Here is a 24347-nt window from a genome sequence, read left to right as displayed (position 1 = left end):
TTCTCCTCTCCTCTCCTCTCCTCTTCTTGTCCCACTCCGCCCCTCTTTCCTCTCCTGTCCTCTCTTTTCTTTTTTGTTTGTTTGTTTTGTTTTGTTTTAAAAAATGTGGAACGCTTCACGAATTTGCGTGTCATCCTTGCGCAAGGGCCATGCTAATCTTCTCTGTATTGTTCCAATTTTAGTATATGTGCTGCCGAAGCAAGCACCTCTGTTTTATTTCTTTTTTTCTTTTTTTTTTAAATGTATCTTTTGTATTTTTTTTTAAAGATATATTTATTTATTGTTATATGTAAGTACACTGTAGCCGTCTTCAAATGCACCAGACGAGGGCATCAGATCTCATTACGGATGGTTGTGAGCCACCATGTGGTTGCTGGGATTTGAACTCAGGACCTTTGGTAGAGCAGTCAGTGCTCTTACCCGCTGAGCCCCTCTCTTTTATTTCTTATGTGGTAGAAAATCTGAGAAAAACTGGATGAAGGCTTCAACCACAGTAGTATGGAGTGTATGGAGCTGGGCTGCAGAAATGACTCAGCACTTAAGAGCATTGGATTCTCTTGCAGAAGATTCCAGTTTTGATTCTTAGCCACACCACATTGTGGCTCACAGATACTTATAGCTCCTGGTCCAGGGGATTCAGTGCCCTTATCTGGCATCTACTGGTCATCTTACTCTAGGAGCTGTTTGCCTGGTATACTTTCGTACGTGTATATGTAAATTAGCATGGCATCATTCATCTAAGGCACACACTCTCTCACTACAAAAGTTTACATGTACAGGTTCTCCTTTAAGTCAGTGTATGAAAAGTATAGAGAAGTGTTACTCTTCAAAGATGGCTTGCCAAATCTTTTTAGTTGAAATTCTTTTTTAATATTTATTTATTTTGTATATAAGCATTTTTGCATCTCTCCCTGTAGGGTGTGTATATGTGTGTGCGCGTGCATGTATTATGTGCATGCCTAGTACCTTTAGAAACCAGAAGGCGGCACTGGATTCTACCTGGTGGGTGGTAGGAACTCAGCCCAGATCCATTGCAAGAGCAGCAAGTGCTTTTAACAATTGAGCTATTGCTCCAGACCTTAGTTAAAATTTTTGAGGAAACTTTTGATACTACTTTGTTGATGTATGAGAGATGATGACGCTATGGCAAATTCTTTTTATTGCTTTTTTTAATCTAGCAGTTCTTTCTCTTTCTTTTTTTTTAAGATTTAATCATTTTATTTATGTGAGTACACTGTTGCTGTCTTCAGACACACTAGAAGAGGGCATCAGATCTCATTACAGATGGTTATGAGCTACCATGTGGTTGCTGGGAATTGAACTCAGGACCTCTGGAAGAGTAGTCAGTTCTCTTAACTGCTTAGCCCTCTCTCCAGCCCAGGTTCTTTTCCTAAAGTTGGAAATTTTGCTACTTGTATCCTACTAATAACCCTGAAGAGATTAAAGTTGTAGCCTATTATCTATATATTAAGTACTTGGTTTAGATGAGTGAACTTTGGAGGAATGGTCTGGAATCTGAGATCCTCAAAGGGGGATTAGTTCATCTGTCAGTCCCTAGCTGAGAACTTACTCTCTCTCATACCTTCAACATCTGAAAGTTGTGTATTTGTGCTTACATGTGTGTGTATAAATTCACATCTATTCTTTAAATAGATACTTATGTGTGTCTATATAAAGGCATGTCACATGTGTTTATGTATCTCAGAAACGTTCAACACCGAGGCTTTTTTAGGTGTTGAGATAATTGGCCCTTGATCAGTGGTAGTCATACTATATCTTCCCTCCCCCCTCCCCCATCTTTCCTTCTTTTTGCTTTTTCAAGATAGGATTCTCTGTGTAGCCCTGGCTATCCTAGAACTCCTGTAGATAAGGCTGACCTCTATATCCTGAGTACTGGGATCAGGGGTGTGTGCCACCACACCTGCCTTAATTCATTATTTTAAAAAAGATTGTTTTTTTATATGAGGTTTGTCTGGATGTATACATGTGCATCACATGTATGCTGAGTGCCTACATAAGTCAGGAGGGTATAGGATACCCTGGAACATGAATTATGGATGGTTATAAACTACCATGTGAGTAATATCTCCAGCGCCCATATTTCAATTTTGACTTAAAGTTGACATCGTTCTCTTAGACCTGGAATTAGGCTATAGTGAAGCTATTGAGACAAAGAAAAAGTAATTTGTGTGATTATGCCTTTTTTTTTGTAATTTTTTAATATGATTTGAAGGTGGCAGATGTTGACAATATGTTGAATTTTAGTGTTTAATTTTCTCTTGATAGGTATCTTCAGGAAGTAGGATATACAGATATAATATTAGATGTACGATCTCAGCGGGTAAGGTCATTACTTGGACTGTCTAATTCAGAGCCAAATGGATCCGTAGAAGCAAAGAATTTAGAACAGATCTTGAATGGTGGTGAATCTCCTAAGCAAAAAGGACAAGAAATCAAAAGGTATGATTTGTATTTGTTGATAAACATCATTTAAATCAAAATCAGTGGTACAATAGCAACTTTTTATTGGGTGTCTCATTTTTGCTCGATTTTCTATAGTTGCATTTATTGTCAGATATTAAATGATTCTATGAAAGCCACTTTTTAATATATAGACTTTTAAATTGGTTTTCGTAAAATAGATTATTGCTATTGCCTGTTACCTGAGTAATTTTGAAATACTTGAAAACATTTTAACAGATTAAAGATACTTTTTTGCTACATAAGAAATTTATAAAATGGGCCTCTAGCTAGATGTGGGGAGGGAATGAAGAAATTACAGGCATTGGATACATATACACAGAAAAACTAGCATGGCTTCCTGGACTCTGATGGAAAAGTCTAGCACCCAAAAAGCTTAGTGTGTTTATTACATAAAACTGAACAAGGAAGTAGGGGTTTATGGTGTGCAGCTGAATCAAGGAGGTTAGCTAGTCTTGGTAAGGAGCAGTCTCCACACGGGAGCAATCTTCAGGACATACATTTCTGGGTTTGGGGGTTAGAAAGCTACTGTGGACATTTCTCCACAAACTGTTAACATTCATAGCTAGGTAAAAGGAAGGTTTTGTTACCACGTTGAGCCCCAGACTGTAAAGGGTTAGCAGCCCACATGGGACTGAGATGTAGTCTTTGACATCACTCGAGGTTTTTTTTTTTAAGCTTTTTTTTTTTTTTAATTATTATTTTTGAGACAGGTTCTTTAGGTGGCCCTGCTAGCCTGAAACTCGCAGATTTTCCTGTCTCTGCCACCCAACTACTGGGATCAAAGGCGAGCATGACCACACCAAGCCTAGCCAGCTCATGTCAACAATGCACATCTACTCAGAACTTCCTCTGCTCCCCACAGATTAGTATATCTTGTGTAATAATGTTTTATAATTTTAAATATGGGCAGCTTTAATAAATTTAGCTTTTGTGTTTTACTATTTAGTCTTCAAATGTTTAGGCTAAAGTATAAGTGGTTGTAATTATAAAAAAATTTCTAAATTGCTTTTTTTGGTATTTTTCAGAAATAATAGCATGTTTGATCATTTAATCTTAGATTGTTTTTCTTTTTAAAGACTTATTTTTAATTATGGTGTGTTATTTTTAATTATGGTGTGTTTGCGCATGTGCGCGCGCACGTGTGTGTGTGTGTGTGTGTGTGTGTGTGTGTGTGTGTGAGTGTGTTTGTGTGGTGGGAAGTTATGTACATATAAATGTAAGTGCATACAGAGGCCCAAAGAAGGTGTTATATCCATTAGAGCTAAAGTTTCATGCTATTGTAAACCATCTAATGTAGGTGTTTGGACCCAAAGTCAGGTCTCCTGAAAGATCTCTTAACTTATAACCTTATTTGCTGAGCAATTTTCAGTCCCCAGATTTTATTTTCTTACAGTATTTACCTAAAATGTTTTAGACAAAAAGCTAATTAAACCCAGAACAATCCTTATTTTAATCTTTAAAGATACAAATAATCTTTAAAGATACTCTAGAATAAAAGTTTTAGGCAATATATTATAATTAAGGTGTCTTGAACCAGGAGCCTTCTGGAAGGAGGCTCTACATAATGAGTTGAGACTAATCTGAACCATGTAAGATCCTGTCTCACAACAACAAAAAATTAGGTTGTGTCTGAATTGCAGATGTCACCTTCAAGTAGTTTTAAACTAGGAATTAGAAAGGTCAGTATTTGGATTATTGATTTAACACTTGTCTAGCATGTATGACATCCTGAGTTCAATTTGTCTTAACACTAGATAACAAGAAGGATCCAGTAATTAGGAAGCAGTAAGAAATATCAGAGTCAGTCTTTGAAATAGTTGAAATTATCTTTTCCCTTTTCTACAGGCCCTCTGGTGATGTTCTTGAGACATTCAATTTTTTAGAAAATGCTGATGACAGTGATGAAGAAGAAAATGATATGATTGAGGGCATCCCAGAAGGAAAAGACAAACTTCGGATCCATAAGCACAAAGTAGGAGATTTACGTTATTCCTTTACACAGTAATTTTAACAGTAATTATTTTAGTTGTCCCTTGAAAGGTTTATAGTAACTGCCAGCTCCTACTTAGTTTATGTACATACGGCAGGAATTATGATTTCATGTATTATTCACTAAATGACCTGAGAGGTGGTCTGTTTTAAATGTATTTGTCTGGTGGTTTGAAGCTTCCTTTTTTTTTTAAAGTAGCACTCTGTCTTATTCAGGGTTTCTATTCCTGCACAAAACATCATAACTAAGAAGCAAGTTGGGGAGGAAAGGATTTACTCAGCTTACATTTCTACATTGCTGTTCATCACCAAAGACTGGAACTCAAGCAGGTCAGGAAGCAGGAGCTGATGCAGAGGCCATGGAGGGATGTTACCTACTGGCTTGCTTCTCCTGGCTTGCTCAGCCTGCTTTCTTATAGAACCCAGGACTACCAGCCCAGGGATGGCACCATCCACAAGGGGCCCTCCCACCCTTGATCACTGATTGAGAAAATGCCTTACAGCTGGATCTCATGGAGGCATTTCCTTTCTGTGATAACTCCAGCTTGTATCAAGTTGATACACAAAACCACTCAGTACACATCAATCCTATCCCAATTTGGGGTCACACTGAAGTTTATCTTTTCATGTACAATATCACATAGGGAAAAAAATGAACAGAAATGGTGGTGTAGATGCTCCTACCTCCAGTGAGAGTCTGATGTATGGGTTGGAAGAATGTGCCAGCATTCTGGTTATTTGGAAAAGATTAATAAAAAATTACTTTTCCTCATCCACTAAGAACTAGACTTGATGCATTGTAGTAGTAGATGGGCAGTTGACTCTCCTGGACCATTTGCATACTATGCCCCTTTTGTAAGCATCAAGGTAGTGATATTTTGATCAATATTTCCAGTGTGTGTGTGGTTTTTTTTAATGGTGAGTGCTGAGGTGTGTCAGAGTATTTGACTAGTATGCACAAATTCTTGCATTCAACCTCAGCACCACATAAACTGAATGTGGTGGTGCAGCTCATGAGAGGTGAGGGTAGGAGGTTAGAGAGTTCAGAGATGTTGTCACCTGTATAGTGAGTTTAACTCATTTGCCTTCTTCATACCCTGACTATCAAAAAAGGAAAAAAAAAGGCTAGTAAATTCAGTGGTAGTACTTGGAGATTTTGTAGTAATATAGCATGAAAAGCAAGTGTTTGTCAAAAGCTTCCATTCTACAAAAGCAGTTTCAGCCTTTCTCCAGCTTTTCACAAGTATGATATACTCTGTTGGATAGAGGTTTACTTTTTAGAACTTGCTATATAATGTGCATGGAGGAGTGTGTATATGCTACAGCATGTATGTGGAAGTCAAAGGACATCTTTGTGCACAGTCAGTTTTCTCCTTTCACATTTATTTGGTTTATTAGGATTAAAACTCAGCTCACTAGGCCCCTGCTTTTCCTGCTGAGCCATTTCAGAAACCCGAGTTTTTGATTTTTCTTACGAGTTTGTTCTGAGATATAGGTTGCTTTTATTATTTGTTGTACAACTAATGTAAGTTTATTGATGGTTATTCTCTGTTGCTGTGAATCATAGAGCTAGTACACATTTCTCAGTGTCTTCAGCCCATTCAAGATAACTTAGATGATTCTTTAGTAGGGATCATCTGTGAACTTACTACAAATGAAGAACACTCGAGTAAAACTTTGGCCTTTTCCAGCACCCTCATCATTTGTGTCAGATGTTACAGTTGATCTTCATACAACAATGTGAACTGTTTGTCTAGAGCATAGTTTGAGACTTATCAATCATAGGAAAAAGGACAATTGTGGATCTGAATAATTTCAAAGTAGATCTGTAAGTATTGTTAGGTGGAAATACTAAAGGACCTCTTTAAAATGTAGAATAAAATTATTAATTATTGGCTTATCTTCTCTTTACAGATAGGTAATGAAGGTTTAGCTGCTGACTTAACTGATGATCCTGATACTGAGGAAGCACTGAAAGAATTCGACTTTTTAGTGACTGCAGAAGATGGTGAAGGGGCTGGTGAAGCACGGAGTTCGGGGGATGGTACAGAATGGGGTAAGGGGATAAAGAAATCTGGGGTGGGGGGAATCTAGCCTTTTCAGATAGCTTATTACTAAACACTATATGGGCTCTGTGTGTATGGTAGCAGTAAATTAAGAGCAAGGATAAGTGGTATTGATAACCAGCTATTTGGTTCTAGTTTTTTAGATTTTATGACTGAGATTTTTAGTATGTGGCTTTTGACTTCTGACATTGAATTGAAGTGTTGATTTACAAAGTTATTTTTCCCTCTAACAGATCTTTTTAAAGCAAGAATCATTCATTTTTATTCATACCCATCATTTAATTTTAGGTAATCAAGGCTTTAAGAGAACTTCCTTGTATGTCTATATGGTGTTACCTATTTTAAGTTCTGGGTAGGAATAAAATTATTAATTCTGACTCATAGCCCTAACAATGAACAAGATTTAGTGAGGATATTACACTTATTTCATGTAATATTCTCTGCATGAATGTTAGGGCCTAAACTTTGAAAGTGATATATAAAGCTAACAGTAAGCCATCCATAATCAAAAGAAAGAAATGGTCTATCAGGAGTTAAAATGTTTGAAGGTAGTAGCTCTGGTATGTGGTAGAACTCAAGTGTATTTATAGGACTCTTCTGAGGCTTGTTTAATATATTTTATATTATATATATATATATGGTGCTAAGAAGAACTCACTTGGACTGGGTGCTGCTGGTTCATGCCTTTAGTCCCAGCAGTCAGGTCTCTTTAGTTCAAGTCTGCTTGGGATTTTTCAGGACAGTAGGTGGGTACACTGAGAGAAATCCTGTCTCAGCAAACCAGAAAAAAGAAAAAAACACGTCAGGGTGTTTTGTTTGTTTGTTTGTTTTTTAATGTTGGGACTAGGGGGATAGCTTAGTGATTAAGAGCATTTATCTTTCAGAGGACCAGCATTTGGTTCCTAGCACATATATTCAGCTTACAGCTACCTGTAACTTCCATCTTCAGGGGTCTTACACCCTTTTCTGTCCTTTGCAGGGACCTGCATGCATGGATGCATGCACACACATAAAAATTTACATTATTGAAGCAGAACATTGCTAATAGAAGAGACAAACCTAATAAATCATTTATTGATTTAATATATAAACAATTACTTAAGATTTTAATTTATTTACTAGTGTTCTCATAGCTTAAAACATTTTTTAATTTAAGTGGAAATAGAAGGGGCACATTAATTGAAATTATAAATGACAGTTACTGTCTGGTTTGGACATATTTGTACTTTCCTGAAATGCTATACCTTTGGGGATTACTTGTTTATAGGAGAAACAGTAAAAGAAAAAAATGTTAAGTTTCTATCCAGCCCACTAAATCTTTGACTATATTATTCTTATAACTTCAAAAGTACTAGTTATTTTTTTTTCAGAAAATTTGTTATGTAAAAGTAAAAATTATACTAACATAGTATATTTTAGGGATCATAAATAAATGTCAGATATAAAATTAGAAATCACCTACAGTATTACAGAGACATTCATTTAGTATATGAATATATATATACACATGCATATGTGTATATGTATAATTTACTTATTAGTTAAAAGTTTGTAGAACATCTGTTCAGCTTAATTTTGGCATATAACCATTTCTTTTTTTCTTTAAAGTTGCTACAATTTTAATTTTTAGAGCGTAGGACAAACAGTTGAGAAATTGATGTGAGGCCGGGTGGTGGTGGCGCACGCCTTTAATCCCAGCACTTGGGAGGCAGAGGCAGGTGGATTTCTGAGTTTGAGGCCAGCCTGTTCTACAGAGTGAGTTCCAGGACAGCCGGGGCTACACAGAGAAACTATGTCTTGAAAATCAAAAAAAAAAAAAAAAAAAAAAAAAAAAAGAGAGAGAGAGAGAGAGAGAGAAATTGATGTGAAAAGGAATTGTTTTTTTAATGGTGTCATATGCACATAATTAGTACTTTGTTCAGAGACTTTGGCTGTGGAGTTATAAAGAGGTCTTGATTTGTGAGTAACAACTTTTGGTCTTCATTTTCTTTTTAAGTGGAAATAACCAAGAAAGCCTCTTAGTACTCAACAAGACTGAAACTGTAAAGCATGTTATATGCTTGGTGATCCAAGCAACCTCTGTATGAAAGCAAAAACCATCAGTGCAGTGCTTGTGAAATTCATTTACTCAACAGCTAGTATTTTCATTTTTTCTGAAACTAAGAGAATGCATGTAAAAATCACTACCATTATATTTAATTCACTTATTCAAATTTATAATGGTTTTTAAATGGGAAGGTTTTTAGATTCACGTTAATTCAAGAGTCTTAAACATGCTCCACAATCTTGTTATCATATGAAACCATTGCTTTTAAAGGAAACTGTTGTCTTGTTCCTCTGTTATTTAATTAGATAATATAGTTTAATTTTAGCAGCTTATGTTCTTCATATAGTTACAAGTATTATCAGGCATGTCATTTGCCTTTTTCTCATGGGGTTAGGTGGCGTTTTAAGAATATTCACTTAGGACCTGGGGAGATGGCTCAGAGGTCAAGATTACTGGCTAATCTTCCAGGGGTCCTGAGTTTAATTCCCAGCAATCACATGGTAGCCCACAGCCATCTGTAATGGGATCCAGTCCCCTCTTCTGCTGTGTCTGAAGACAGTGACAGTATACTCACATACATAAAATAAATATTTTTAAAAAGATTCACTTATTTTCTTCAGCTTTTTTTTAAAAAAAGACTTATTTCATTTATTTTATGTGTATGAGTACACTATAGCTTCACAGATGGCCGTGAGCCATCATGTATGTGGCTGCTCTCAGGCCCTGCTTGCTCCAGCCCTTTCTTCAGCTTTTTGAAATCATGATCTCTGTACTTAATGAAGATCACAAAATATAATTAATACCTGAATATTGGTATTTACAGACAAGTGATGAAGTTTTGTTTTCTTTTTTCTTTTTTTTCTTTTTTTTGGTTTTTTGAGACAGGGTTTCTCTGTGTAGCCCTGGCTGTCCTGCAACTCACTCTGTAGACCAGGCTGACCTTGAACTCAGAAATCTGCCTGCCTCTGCCTCCAAAGCACTGGGATTAAAGGTCTGCGCCACCACTGCCTGGTTAAGTTTTGTTTTCATGACATGAAAGTAGTAATAAATTTATGCTACGGTTAATAGGCATTCTGCTTTGGTAATAGAATTACCATAATAGAATTTTATTGTTTTCTGGTTTCAAGTTATTAGGAATCAACTTTTTGTACATGTTTGTGTTTTCTTTTAAGAAAAACAAAAGGTTCACATAATTGATTCAAGTTCATTTCTTGGTATTAGTGCCTCTTCCCCTTTGCTCTTACCTATTTCTTATAAGCAATATTAAATCATCCGTTGCTTACCAGGCAAGTTCCAGGATGTTTTTGTGCACATATGTATCCACCAACTTGTTCTTTGCACTGCCTTAGTTTACTTTGTTTTTTAGATCTGAGGTTATCTTTCAAGTAATAACATTTTCCTTTGTGTTTTTACTCTATTCTTTGCCACTATACTTACAGCCATTCACAGCTTCATTCTTGATACGCAGGACTTTTAGAAAATTGGTCATTATAATTAGTTTTCTTTCCTATATATTGTGCCACTTAAGACCTAAGGTTTACTCATTTATTTTTAGTCTGTGGATTATAAACCATATTTCTTTTAAGAAGTGTCAGTTTGTCTTAGTGTAAGTAGTTGACAACAGGAATCATTAGTTTCATTAAGATGACTATATGAGGTCTTGAGGTGCAAGCCCATAATTCAGAGCCAAGAATTATGAGACAGGAGGATCATGAGTCCAGGATAGCTGGTACTGTGTTCTGAGACCCAGTCCTCCAACAAAAGATGAGTTCAAATGACTCCATTTACTTTATTCAGTAAATGGAAAAAATTTCTGATACAGCATAGGTTTCAGAAATCTTTATGACTATAGTACATTAAAAATTAATTTTCTCTTATTAAAACTGCTACAATTACATATTTGACAATTTATGAAAATATTAATCTTTAGTTTCAGGTAACAGAATTTAGCAAATTAATATCTTTTCACATACCAGCCACCTATGATGATAGAGAGAAGGCATAACAACTGTAGAAAAGAAACAAGGTATATGAACTCTGAATTTTTTCTCTCTGTTCAAACATGAGACCTTGTTATGCTTGCTTATCCAGAAAGGCAGGAAGGCCTTTTTCTTACTCTCTATGATTGAATGAGGCCTATGCAGCTTATGAGACTTAGAAAACAGAATATGCTTAGTTACCAAAATTTAAAACTAAAATCTTACTATTCAGTGTAATTTATTTCAAAACTAAGAGCTTGGCCATAATTTTTTGTTTATTAACAGGACTCTAAAACAGTCAATGTGTAAATATTAAATTTAATAATAATAAAGTTGCCTTAAAACTCAATGAGGGAATATTCTTAATGAGTAAAATAAGTCTAAGAAAATTATTTTTATACTATTTTGTTTTAACAGTTCTCTAGTTTACTATGAATTGATCTGCCCCATTCCCCCCGGCATAAGTAGTTACTTAAATATTGCTGAAAACACACACACACAAGAAAAATACTACCAAGTATAGAGCAGGATGTGTTTTAACTTCTCTGTGCTTGTCACTATTTTACCCTGAAAAAAAAATCAACTCAAATCAAAACGTCAGTGGAATTTGCTTTTGCTTATTTGTTTTATTTTTATTCTGTTAATTTGCTAATCTTTAGTTGTAGTCCAATGGAAAAAGGTAATGAAATGTTGAATTGTCATGAAGGGGTGGAGACAGGTGATGGTTTTTGAATGCTTTCTGTGAGGTATCTGAGACATTGTATTTGGAAACTCTATGTATTATGTTGGACTAGAATACTTTTCTGTCATAGTACAATTACCCTGTGCATGCAGAAGTATTACGACAGAGATGCATGACTAATTTCATCAATGAAACGGCACTGACATTTACAGCTTGCACTTTATTAATTTGCATGCAATTCATTCATTTGCTTATATGATGCTGGCTGAATAGTTTTTATTAACATTTTTATAAAGATGCAGTGATCTATTTTTTAATAATAGATTTTTAATGTTAGTCCATTTGTGAAATAGTCAAATTTGTCATATATAAAAATGAAGTATTGTTTACCTGTTGATGATATTAAATGCTTAGGAACTTAAGAACATTTACTTTGAGTTGTGAGTACCAAACTGAGACTGCACCTTTAAAGTGTTTTGAGTATATGCTGTTATAATATCTTTATTATGATGGTGTAAAGCTTTTAACAGTTTACTGCCAATAGCTTGCATTGCCAACTGCTGATTTTTTTCTTTTAATAATGTGCTGCATGTAGATAAAGATGACCTCTCCCCAACTGCTGAGGTTTGGGCTGTAGACCAGGGGCTAATAAATAAACTGAAGGAACAGTACACGAAGGAGCGGAAGGGGAAGAAGGGGGTGAAGAGTAAGTGCAGTTATAACTATTACCATTTCTGTATGCTGATATTGAACAAAAGGGTATTTTGATGCAATTTACTTTTTATGTCATAAAGGGAGCAACTAACTTTCAACTTTGTCTGTTGTGTAATTGAAATAGAGGGTCTGTAATTGGTCAAATAAAAATGGCTTCAAATATGTAGGGTAAAGGTGAAAAGATTTTGAAAAATTTAAAAGATTTTTCAAATTAAAAGGAATATTGGCTTTGGAATTTAAAATAATAGAAATTTGTTCAGAAGGAAAGAAAGTACAAATTCTTCTATTTTCTACTTAAAGGTATTCCTTATTATCAGCATTTCTTAGTTTGAGAATCTTTAAGTAAGTGGGGTAGGTAATCCTTTCCCAGGATTTTGCTTTTGGTCATAATCCAAGGACATTAGCATTTTTTTTTTCCTGGATAATAATTACTTGACTCCACCACTTGGCAGATGTGATAGTGCTGCAAGTGATGATCATAAGGGTTGTTACTTAGTTCCTAATTGGTTCTCTTTGGGTGCCTGCATGAGTGTTCCTATCTGTAGAAGTATGACTGTAGAAACTCTCAAGACAGGTAACTTTCTATTTTGTGAGTTATACTTGAGAGTACCCTGGGAAAATCCTTATTCCTGTGATACTAATGGAGAGACTTGAAATTTGTTTGGAATTTTTTTTGGGGGGGGGTTTGGAAAATTTTTATTGGCTGTTGACTTCTAGTCCAACTTTTTTTTTTTTTTTTTTTTTTTTTTTTTTTTTTTTTTTTTTTTAAGTATATCAAGTTAAGAATACTTGCTCATCTTGAAGAGGGCCTGGGTTGGATTCCCACATGTACATGGTTGCTAGCAACCAGCTACATAGTTCCAATCCCAGAGGATCTGGTGTCCCTTATGGCTTTGATAGGTACTGCATTCACATGATGCATAAACATACATGCAGGCAAAACATCCGTACACACAAAAATAAATAAATCTTACCAGGCAGAGAAGACACATACCTTAATTCTGGCACTCACAAGGTAAAGTAGAGGCAGTCAGATCTAGTGAGTTCAAGGCCAACCTTCTCTACCTGGGGAGCTCCAGGCTAGCCATGATTGCTGTGAGACCCTATCTCAAATAAATAAATAAATAAAGTCTAAAGAGTAAGGTAATAAGTGTGCCAAGGACAATAGTACAAAACAAAGACTGAGACAGAGACATTCTTTCCTGTTCCTGTTTCTAGTGATAGATACATTAGCTTATAAGATTGCAGGAATATCAGGAATAGTGTTTTCTTCAATAATGCATTTTTTAAATCATTTAATTTATTGTTGAGTTAACTGGAGTTTTGAAAATTTCACCTGTTAGTTTCCTCTCCTTCCCCTTCTTCCTTTTCCTTACTTCACTCTCTTCACTGATGCTGGGGACTGAATCTAGAGCTTTATGCTTGCTAGGCAAGTGCTTTACCACTGAGCTAAATCCCCACCTTCTGACAATTTTATAACTTTGTGCTAGTTGTGTTGTTGCATGGGAATAAGAAGTTCCAGACTATGTTATGAACTACTTACTTCTATTTGAAAACATTAAGTGCTAGGCTGGAGCTCTGTTGAGTTTTAACACCATTTACATATAATATATGCATGTTGAGTATGACGGAGCTACTGCATGGTTGATTTCAGTTTAGATAAAGTCACATTTAAATTTTAGGATTTAAGTTTTATTCTTTTTAAGAAATAAAATAGCTAGGCAGTGCTGGCTTATGCCTTTAGTTCCAGGAGAGGCAAAGACTGATGAATCTCTGATCTCAAGGACAGCCTGGTCTACAGAGCTAACAAGACAGCCAGAGCTTCACAAAGAAATTCTGTTTCAAACAACAGTAACCCCCCACAAAAAATTGAGTGAAGGAAAATAGCTTATTTTAAAATAACTTCAGGTTATATTTTATATGCTGTGTTCTGGACTAATCTGCTAAACATTTTAATGCTGCTTCTATATAGACTGCGAATAGACCTAGATCTTTTTGAGAGTTAGTAGAAGAATAATCTAGCCTCTCAAGGTTTTTTGTTTTGTTTTGTTGCTTTGTTTGCTTGCTTGCTTGTTTGTTTGTTTTGAGACAGTTTATATGTATAGCCCTGGTAAGTTCAATGCTGGCCTGGGCTATATATAGGAGGTTGAAGACCAGCCTAGCTAGCTACATTAGTGAGACTTCTTATTTGTTTAAAGTTTATGAATATAAAGACAAAATTTAACTGTTAGTGCTGGTCAGAAACAACTGCATTTAATATTTCCATGTAATAGTATTTTCCTAAAACTTTGAAATAATTTTATATATAAGCCTTTTGTATTTTATGGGTTTTAATTTATATTTTTTGTTGTTGTTTGCATTCCTGTCTGTCTGTCTGTCTATCTGTCTGTCTGTCCCTGTCTGTCTGTCTGTCTGTCTGTCTGTCTGTCTGTCTATCTATCTAGACATGGAGTTGGGATTTTACAAAAGGTATTTTAACATAGGTTTCATTTAAGCATGAGGATTAAGAGAAAGGGGGAGGGTGCTTAGAAATATAGTAGGACATACCCAAGAGTGTGTGTTGTAGGCTTCTCTTAAGAGAGTCTGCTTGTTTTAAGGCAGAACTTCAATCTAGCCCAAGCTACTATTGAACTTGTATTCCTTCTGTCTCTCTTTCTCAACCTAGTGCTAGGATTACAGATGTGTTCTACATCCATCCAGAGTAACACCTCTGGCTTTGACCATGTTGAGAATGAACCTTCAGTTTTACACATGCAGATGGCTTACTCCTCACTTACACCCTTAGCCCTTAACCTTTTTAGTTTCTAAAATCTAGACTCTTGTGCTCATATAATACTTCTGTGCATTTAACTTGGTCTCTGTTAAACTTTAAAGTTGTTTTCTGATTTTTAAATATTTACGTAAACATCAGCTATGTGCATCTGTAGGGCGGGCCATAAGAGTTAGGTTTCTAAAAGAAATGATTAGAAATTATTTACTTTCCACATTTCCTTTATGAAATTACTTATACATTAAAAATGGGTGAATTCAGACTTCAGTATGAAAATATTAACTGTATTTCTGTCATATAGATGTAATTTAAGGAAAAATGGTAGTGTCCTAACTAAAGGATGCTTCAAGATCACCAGTAGCACCAAACTGTATATTGCAAGTATATCTTTTTTTAATACACATCTACATAAACACTTTTGTTGGTCAGCTTCTTATTGCAATGACAAAATACATCAAATAGACAGTTGGAGAAAAGAGGTAAGGTTAAAGGTGTATACCTGAGAGTGGAGGGAAAGTGAAAAAAATATTTTTTTTATTTTTAAAATCTCATTTTAGCTGTGTGGTGGTGATGTACACTTTTAGTCTTAGCACCTGCTGGAGGCACAAGCAAGCATATCTCTGAAGTCCATGACTGCCTGATTACAGACTAAATTCCAAGATGGCCAGGGCTACACAGAGAAATCTTGTCTCAAAACAAAACAACAAAGTCTCAGTTACATAGAATTTTCTAGCTTTTGATATTCTCCATTTTTTGCTCCATGTGTTAGCTCAGTAAAGCTATATAAACTAATGATGATTAAATAGCACATGGTTCATAGCATTGGGAGCATTAGACACTGATTGTTTCACATGAAAAACCTGGAATCTTTTATTTAGAATATAAGAGGAATTAAAAGTCTTGTAAACATTTCTTGTTGTTGTTTGTTTTTGTACATGAAAAGAATAAAACTGTATTCTGTCTTTATTCTTACTTTTATGTTACTTTTGTGCTGCATAAAATTTGTGTTGACTTGAGAACATAGAATTGGGCTGGGAATGTAGCTCAAGCAGTAGAATGCTTGCCCTAGCATCCATGCAGTCTTGAATTCTGCCTCCAGTACCACATAAATGCAGTGTAGTGGTACATATTTGTAATTGCAAGGAGAGGCAAGATGGTGAGACATTCAGCAGCATCTTCAGCTGTATGGAAAGTTTCAGGCCCACTTGGGCTACATGAGATCCTGCTTCAGATTTATTTTCTTTCTTCAAAAGATTTATAACCTTTCCTGGATTTCACGGATTAACATTTTGAGACTGTACTCATATTTGCAATCTTGGTTTTTTAATAGAGCAACTTGTTTTAATGTTTTCTAGTTAATCTCATATATACTAATGTTAGAAATAAGTTGAGGGTATTGCAAAGAAAGATCCCACCATTCCCAATAAAGGCTTTACTCTTGATCAAGAGGATAATTCTCTAAGGAGCAGAGCACACTGAGCCAGAAAGTGTACTTGGTTTTTATTCCAACTCAGATGGTGACTGTGTCTTTTTCCCATTAGCTGGGGTCCGATTGAAGTCTTACTTGATTGGCTAGTATTAAAAGGATTGATGCACAGGAAATGAAGAGGGGAAGGGGCTCAGCCTCTTTAATTGGAAAATGTAATAGGGCCCTTGTATAATAATGATTGTACTGAAAAGGAAGATTAGAATATTTGCATAAAACCTAGCAAGGTGGGGCAATGTTTTATTTGATAAAAAGATTCATTTAATGTTCCCTAGAGTAACTTGCCTACCGTTTCAATATATAGCATGGTTTTTCCTTTGCTGATGTTACTGGATCACTATACATTTTCTAATGTACATTGAAAAAGGTGAATCTATTTCATAGTAAAGGGACATTATACAAAGGATGATTTGTTTTCTGTTTCTGGCTTCAATTTTATACTTTTAAGACAGACTTGAGATAGGCATGGTGACAAATGCTTATAATTCCAGCACTTGGCAGGCAGAGGTAGGATGATCCAAAATTCAAAACCTGTCTAGACTACTTGAGATCCTGGCTTAAAAATGTAAACAAACCAATGTTTTGTGCGTGTAGTGTTTTTTTTTTAAATCTCAGGTTAGCCACATCCCTTCTTTTCATCGTCTCCACTGTCTAACTAGCTTTACCTCCGTTTCTCCCATTTCCCGTCTAATGTCACAGTTTTCAGATGGACCAGTTAATCCTGTGCTGGGTTATTCTCTCCTTCCTCTTCCTTTCTAGCTATTTTCATCTTGGGTCAGAAAAGTGCTCTCAAGAGTCAGTGCACTTTTTAAAGCCATAGACTCACTTTGTAGTTCTGCTTACTTTTCTTCAATGTTGTAGTGTCACATTTATTTAAAGCAACAGTTGCCATGTTGTGAGAAACTTGATAGCCCGCAAGGACTCGTTTCCTGAACTTTCAGGTCAGATTATGAAGTTGAGTTCCACTGATAGCATGAGATACAGTCACTACTTATATCAGGGACAAAAGCCAAGTTCAAATGTTGGCAGTTTAGGTTCTGCACACTTTCTTTATTTTCATTTTTCTTTCTTGTATTTTTGTATGCATTTTTTGTGTGTGAATTCAAGACACTGAGATTATTTCTAACAATGTGAAAGGTTTATTTTAATTATAGTGGTAGTCAGAAGATAAAACTGTTTGCCTAACCATTAGTTTTGTTAGAGAAAATATTAATTAGCAAAGGCCACATTTAAGAAATGGAAAATGTTAGTTTTAGATTTGGAGAAAGTACTATAAGTGTTGTGTAAAGGAAGATAAAGTTTGAGTGTGTAAATGGATGTAGATAAAAGTGGTCAGTTTATAGATGTTTTCCATCATGCTACAATTTTTTAAGAGGGATGTACATTTATGTAAAATCTGAAGGTCACAATTAAGAGATAGATGTATTGTGTTTTATAATTCATAGTAGTGTTTTTCACTTAAAAGTTAGAAATCTACCCCCTCTCCTCCCGTTTTTTAAAGCAGAGGTCTTTTTATAGCTTAGGCTGGCCTTGGAACTCATTCTTCCTATTTCTATCTCCAGAGTATTAGGACTACAAGTGTAAGCCACCACACAGACAGAAAAATATTTCTTTTAAATTCCTACAATACTTAAGAACTGAAGGAATATCTTTATTGTGTTTTTGCTACTTGTTTTTAGATAGAGCCTCACTGTATATTCCAGGCTGATCTGGAACCAGCTGTATAGTCCAGACTTATCCAAACTCCCAATCCTTTTGCCTCAGCCTCTTGAGTGCCAGAATTACAAGTGTGTGTCCTAAACCTAAACTCAGCTAATGTTTTTCTAGGAAATTACTGAGCCTCTATGCCCTTAAATATTTGTATTAACATTAGGCATAATAATCTCATACTAATAATACTCCAGTTTTCTTCTTATTGGTCAGCATTTAAAACTGTTAAATTATTTAGAATCTTTGGATTTAGGATGAATGTGAAGATGCAGTAAGCTTTCAGTTGAAGAGGTGGACATAGAATCAGTGGCAGAGCCGTGGCCTAGCATGTGTAAACCCTTCTGTTCAGTCCTCAGTACCTAAGTAAATATACTGATTAACTTGCTGTTGAAAGCTGCTCTGTTTTACAGAGCAGAGACCAGGATCTCTGGTTATGAAATCTGCTTTTATCTTTTGGCAGATTTTGAGAAACTAGTATTATTAGAGCAGAGAAGTTTCATCTTCTCCTAAACTTGGCATTGTGCTACTTAAAGATTGTTTCACTGTAAGTCTGTAAAGATGATAATATGTAATTCTGGATTATAAATTTAAGCAATGACTTTAATATTTATCTCTGCTCCCTTCTATATTTCCAAGTCTACTTACTTTGGAATTTATTTTTACATATTTTCTAAAACAAAATAAAGCTTTAGAATTTTTATTATATTTGTTATAAGCTATCATAACAAAAATAATTTTTATTTATAAGAGTATTTACTAAATAAGAGTATTTACTAAAGCCACACATAAGTATTTACTAAGGCACACAGATACATAATAAATTCTTATAGCATAAAAAAAAATCAATAAAATATTTTCTGAGGAAATGGATTTTCTTAGAGAAATACATAGGATTTGTATAGACTGTGTGTGTGTGTGTGTGTGTGTGTGTGTGTCTGTCTGCATGTGTGTGAGTGAGCAAGAAGGAGGGAGGAAGAGAGCGTGAGTGAGTTAGGGCAGATTCAGTCAAATAAAGCAGAATGCATAGCAGAATAATTTGCGCTATACCAAAAGTTAAGGAGATTTGTGTTATGGGTCAGGTAAAGGATAGGATAGAAAAAAGCACATCATGAAGCACGTATAAGGTTAAGTAGACAATTTTAGGGGTCCTTACTCAAGAAGTACTAAGTACTTGGCACTGATGAACAAGGAAGCAGGAGAATAAATGTGATAATTTGGAAGCCTTAATTTAATTGGCAGTATTCAAATTTGATAGACAGTAAATGGAGCATGAAGATCTTAAAAAAAATTGAGTCTAGTACAAGTCTAGTACAGCATGAGAGTCTTGATTAACAATGTTGAGAAAAAGATTAAAGAATAATTTAAAGGAAAATTCTTTGTAAAAAACAACTTTTTTCCTCTTTATTATAAGTTGTAGAATTACTAATATTCGATGCAGAGTTTTAACTGCAGGAACTAAATCAGTCCTAGTAGTAATCACAAGTTATAGAGTTTATGTTTCTTTTCTTTCCCATTGCATTTACCTGGTTGTTGGATATCCAGTCAGCATTGTTTTTTCTTTTGTTTGTTTGTTTTCCTTTATTTAGAGAATGTATGATTGCTTCACTGGCAAGGAAAAAAATGCTCAGGGCACAGTTTCTCCAGTATAATTCTTTTGGAAAATTCAGGGGATATCATATATCACACATTCAAAAATTGACTTTTGTACTATTTTTAGTTAGGAACTACTATAAAATAATATGCAAAATTTCATTTATTTCCATTAAATCCTGGCCTCTAGTTGCCTCTCATTCTATTTGGGATACATAGATAAATGACATTCCCTGTAGACTGTCTGATACACAAATACCTGCCAGTGATTTTAATCACAAAGCAGCCTAATTTACTTAGTTCCTTAGTGTTTGTTCATGCTAATGAATATGAGGACAAAATGTTTGACCTTGGATCTATTTTAATTCCTTTTATCTTAAGCCAACTTTAAATGTTTTGTTTTTTTTAATTTTTGACATTGTTAAAACTAGGTTTCATCCTATGTACTCATAGTTTAAAAGTGTACTGTGTAATTGATAATTAAGGAGTATACTATGACTGCTGAAGCTTTTGAGTTTTGTGTTTTCTATCTAAATTATCTAGGCATTAGGTGAAATTATTCTTTAAATTTATGGCCTATGACAGTGCTGACTTTTCCTATCATCACAAGAATTTCAAAGAACTCAAGGATAAATCTATTTCCAAATTTGGAAAAGTGAAAATGTGAGATAAACAATTCTAAGAAACAACTTTTAACAAATTGGGTTAAATTGTGAATGACATATTTGTACTAATATGGTGGGGAAATATCCATAAAAACAGCAGGGAAAGTTAATTGTTTGTTGCACCCTCATAAAAGCCATTTTGTATGTATTTCTTTGATTTTTTAAAATGATGATTTAAGTTGAAAGACCCATGTTTTGCTTTATGGACTAGTAAACGTCAGCTTTAAATACTAACTTTTTCCATTGATTTAATAACATTTTCTGTGGCTGAACTTAACAGAATCCAAGTAATAGAAGTTTTTCTTTTTTTTCCCCTCTCCTCTCTATATGTTTCAAATACAGTGTTATTTATTCACTGATCTATCCAGTATCCATAAAGAGCCACAAAATAGTGACTATACAACATATTTAAATGTTTTCAGTGTATTTTGGAAAATTGTGTATAAGACGATATTTAATAACTTGGACTTCTTAAAAGCCTGTTTTGTTAGTAAATTGCTTTAGTATGGCTGCCAGCAAGTCAGGCGGTAGCTATTAAATGAACCTCTACTGCTGACGTTAATTTACAGGGGTCAACAGGACAAACCTCTGCGACATGATAACTGATCTGGGAGATGATGAGCTGCCCCACATCCCTTCAGGAATCATTAATCAGTCTAGGTCAGCCTCTGCTAGAATGGCTGATCATGAAGGTGCAAGAGCAGAGGAAGGTACAGCATTTAGCTATCCTGTTTGTTTGTATTGCTGAGTTCCTTAACTCCAAACCACCTCTTCATATTGCAAACATGCTATTGTATAAAATGCTGAGGATCATCCTACATGAGGTGTTGGGCGAGCTCTTGGTATAATTGCTCAGGGATGATATGTGTCTTCTAGTTTTTTATATTTGTTTTTGTTTTCATTTTAGATGTAGTTGTTTCCATCAGAGTACCTTCCTTAAATCTAACTTTACCCTACAATCTAGTATTAAGAAAAGAACAACTTAATAAATTAAGTTGTTAATTAAATTAAAATACAGTTGGGGAGAAAACTAATTCTTTGTAGTGTGGTTCAAATGTAGCAGTTTATAGTGCTAGGAAGTGTAATGTGGATCTTATATATTATTCCTAAAAGTAGATGTAGTAGCTGTTAATCATATTAGGATAAGGAACATCATTTTTCAACTTTGTAGCAAGTATTCATGACCTAGTAAGAGTTTTCTAAAATTTACCTAAGCCATAAGTACATAGGAGGTGAAAATACTACTTAAGCATTTTTTGAAACTGATTTTACCTAAAGATACATGGATATAGTTGACTAATGTATAATCCTAGGTGAAGATATATTTCTAAGTAATATCAATTTTAATCCAAATTACTTTAGTATGATGCATGTATAATAACACATTAGTAATTTTATGCAGGTTTATTTTTATTTATGCTTACAAGGGGATTTGTTCATTCTCCTCAAATTTTTGTATACATTTTGTTCTAATATTTTCTGGACATATTTTTTTTACAGCGAAGTTTAACTATTTTGTATTTTTTCTCATTTATGACTTCTTACCTTCTTTAATTCACAGAATTTTAAGAAAAGATTTTTTTTTAATCGTAATAAAACTAATACTAAAGAATAGAAATTAAAATAATCTGGATTTTTTTCTCTACTTTCCACTGAGCTATGTTCTTTTTCTGTTTTCTAAAATACAGATACCAGCTCTACGATTTTTATTGTTTTGATTTGGGATTTTCTTTCTCTGAGTAATGTGTAATGCATTTTAGTAAAATTTTTGTTATTTATATTTTAGGCCACATATTTTGCAGTTTAAGAAAAAGTCAGGTTAATGATACAAACCCTTTTTAATGTTTAAAACAAACTTATGGTAAAAGCCAGTAGGCTTACTCTATAAAAGCCGTTGTAGTTCTCTCTGTGTGTGTTTGTCAAGTGTGTGAGTGTGTTTTTTAGAAGAAAGTCACTAATCTCTGTTATAGTGGTGGGGTAAATGGGCTGATTGACCTTCATTACATTTTTAAAGAGTTACTCTTACAGTCTATTTTAGTGACTTTGTCAACAAAAAATTTGGTGCTTTTGGGAAAAAAATTTCAGTTTATAAAGAACAAATACCTGTTATTTAATATTACAACATTTTAAACTATTGTTACTAAAGACCAAATTATATTTTCTATATTGTCACTGGCAAAACTGGGAGCAATCATTGGCCTGCATGTGCTTTAGGTTTAATAAAATTGGAGGAAAGGGGCTAGGTATGTATCTCAGTGGCAGAGTGCTTGTCTAACAATGTCAACTTTCTCTCTCTCTCTCTCTCTCTCTCTCTCTCTCTCTCTCTCTATCTATCTATCTCTATCTTTCTCTCTCTCTCTCTCTCTCTCTCTCTCTCTCTCACACACACACACACACACACACACACACACAAGTCACTCTGAAAGAAAAAGGAGGAGTTTCATATGAGCTACAGGTTTCCTTGCTCATGCTGTCTATCAAAACGAGAACCAGTTACAGGACTCTTTAAAAAGACCTTTTTGAAAGATTCTATTTCATAGCCCCTAGGATTCTCATGAAAGCCAATTCTTCTTAATAAAAATTTCTGTCATTAAAATAAAACTTGCCTTTGGTCCCAGTTGCTTAGGAGGCAAAGGCAGAAGGATCTCTTGTGAGTTTGAGGCTATCCTGCTCCATGAAATAACAAGCTCCAGGATGACCAGGACTGTATATAACGACCCTGTCTAAAAGTAAATGAAATAAAGTACAATAAAATATTCATTTAATAATTTTATTTTGATTTGTTGATTATATTTTATGCTATGTACTGCTATAGGTAATTATATGAACTTAAAATGATTTGTAAAATAAACATTAATTCTTTCAATAGAGATATCAGTGCAAAAAATTAAGAATTTACTGTGATTACTTCATGCTGCAATGATGGATGATAAGGAAAACAGAAATAATAACTTAAAATATCTTTTGCATATAGACATACATGTAAATAAGTATCAAAAGAGTAGTATAGCTTGCTAGATATAAATATGTATATATCTATATAGGAAAGGTATAGAAATGTAGTTTATGTTACTAATTTTAGAAATGAATATAGTATTTTTTGTTAAATAGCCCAGCTGAAGTTGTTGAGCCACTTCTCTTCTTGTGCCCAGAAGCTGGTCAGTGGTTGATCAGAAATAAGCCCACAAAAAGAATTTATAAAGAAATGAGTTGATTTGTGATGGTGAAGTTTTTTTTATTGCACTTTTAAGTTTGTGTTAATGAATATTTGTATAGTTGTTAGTGAAAGGAATTATAGCATTTTGTCTTAAACTATCCTAGAAACAAATTATGAACTTAAATAATTTTTTTGTACTGGTAAAAATTATAAAGTAAAATTTGATTACTGACTTTAATGTGATTCTTAAACTATTGATCTTACAGTTCTTAGTTGCTTCTTGCATTATCAGTAACTATGTACTAATATTGATAGAGATTAGTACTATGTGTTGTTCATATTCAAGTATAACCATTGAACGATAGCTTAATAACAGTAACTGTCGTAATGATTTAGTGTGTGAGATACTTAGCATCTTACACACACATTGTATATATTTTATGAAGTATTTTCAAATTAGATTAGTTGCTGAATTATACCTTAACATTTAAGAGACCACTTGAGTCTGGAAACTATCAAATAAAATTTTAAAAACTCTAAATTAACAAATTTACTTTGGTAATAGTATATATGAGTTGAATGCATTATTTTCAGTATTATTAGTAAATTAGTGTTACTATATTTCATTATTCCTGTTTCCTATAGTTATTAAATAGATGCCATTTTGTAGGAATTTTTCATAATTCCCTTAGCATGAATTTTTGAATAATATTTTTTAAAGTTCATGAATTTTAAATATTTAGGTTGACTCATTTTGTAATTATTTCTTTCTTGCCATCTTAATGTTTCTATTTTCAAAGCACATACTTAAAATTATATTGAGAATTGTTGCTTGCACTTTGAACTATCCTGTTACAGTTAGTTTTTCCAGTGATGGCAGTTGAATTCAAACTGAGGTATCAATACAGAAAGTATAGTCATGCAAAGGACAGAGATGAGGCGGCTTAGTCAAGTGAAGCTTTCCTTTCATTCTGACCCAAAACTTAAAAGTTTTACACTTAATATGAG

At 34.2% G+C, this 24347-nt stretch overlaps 1 protein-coding gene and 1 non-coding gene across 5 annotated transcripts in view; one reads left to right on the top strand and one right to left on the bottom strand.

Moving 5' to 3' along the window:
• Positions 1–24347, top strand: part of Strn3 (striatin 3) — a 79857-nt gene that overhangs the window by 34367 nt on the left and 21143 nt on the right. Inside the window, exons 5-9 of one of the 4 annotated variants that reach the window (XM_031356678.1) lie at positions 2287–2460; positions 4330–4456; positions 6388–6529; positions 11843–11953; positions 20752–20892. In XM_031356678.1, the coding sequence (XP_031212538.1) occupies positions 2287–2460; positions 4330–4456; positions 6388–6529; positions 11843–11953; positions 20752–20892 (695 nt within the window). The remainder of the gene's footprint in view (positions 1–2286; positions 2461–4329; positions 4457–6387; positions 6530–11842; positions 11954–20751; positions 20893–24347) is intronic. The other 3 variants (XM_031356679.1, XM_031356680.1, XM_031356681.1) reach the window with 3 other exon arrangements.
• On the bottom strand, positions 100–206 carry LOC116081215. The gene has a single exon (XR_004114742.1). It is a non-coding gene; the product is annotated as a U6 spliceosomal RNA (small nuclear RNA).

Source organism: Mastomys coucha, unplaced genomic scaffold (genome assembly GCF_008632895.1).
Source record: "Mastomys coucha isolate ucsf_1 unplaced genomic scaffold, UCSF_Mcou_1 pScaffold6, whole genome shotgun sequence".
NCBI classification, from domain to species: domain Eukaryota; kingdom Metazoa; phylum Chordata; class Mammalia; order Rodentia; family Muridae; genus Mastomys; species Mastomys coucha.
The sequence above is the reverse complement of the archived record's forward strand: the minus strand, read 5'-3'. Positions and strand labels throughout refer to the sequence as shown.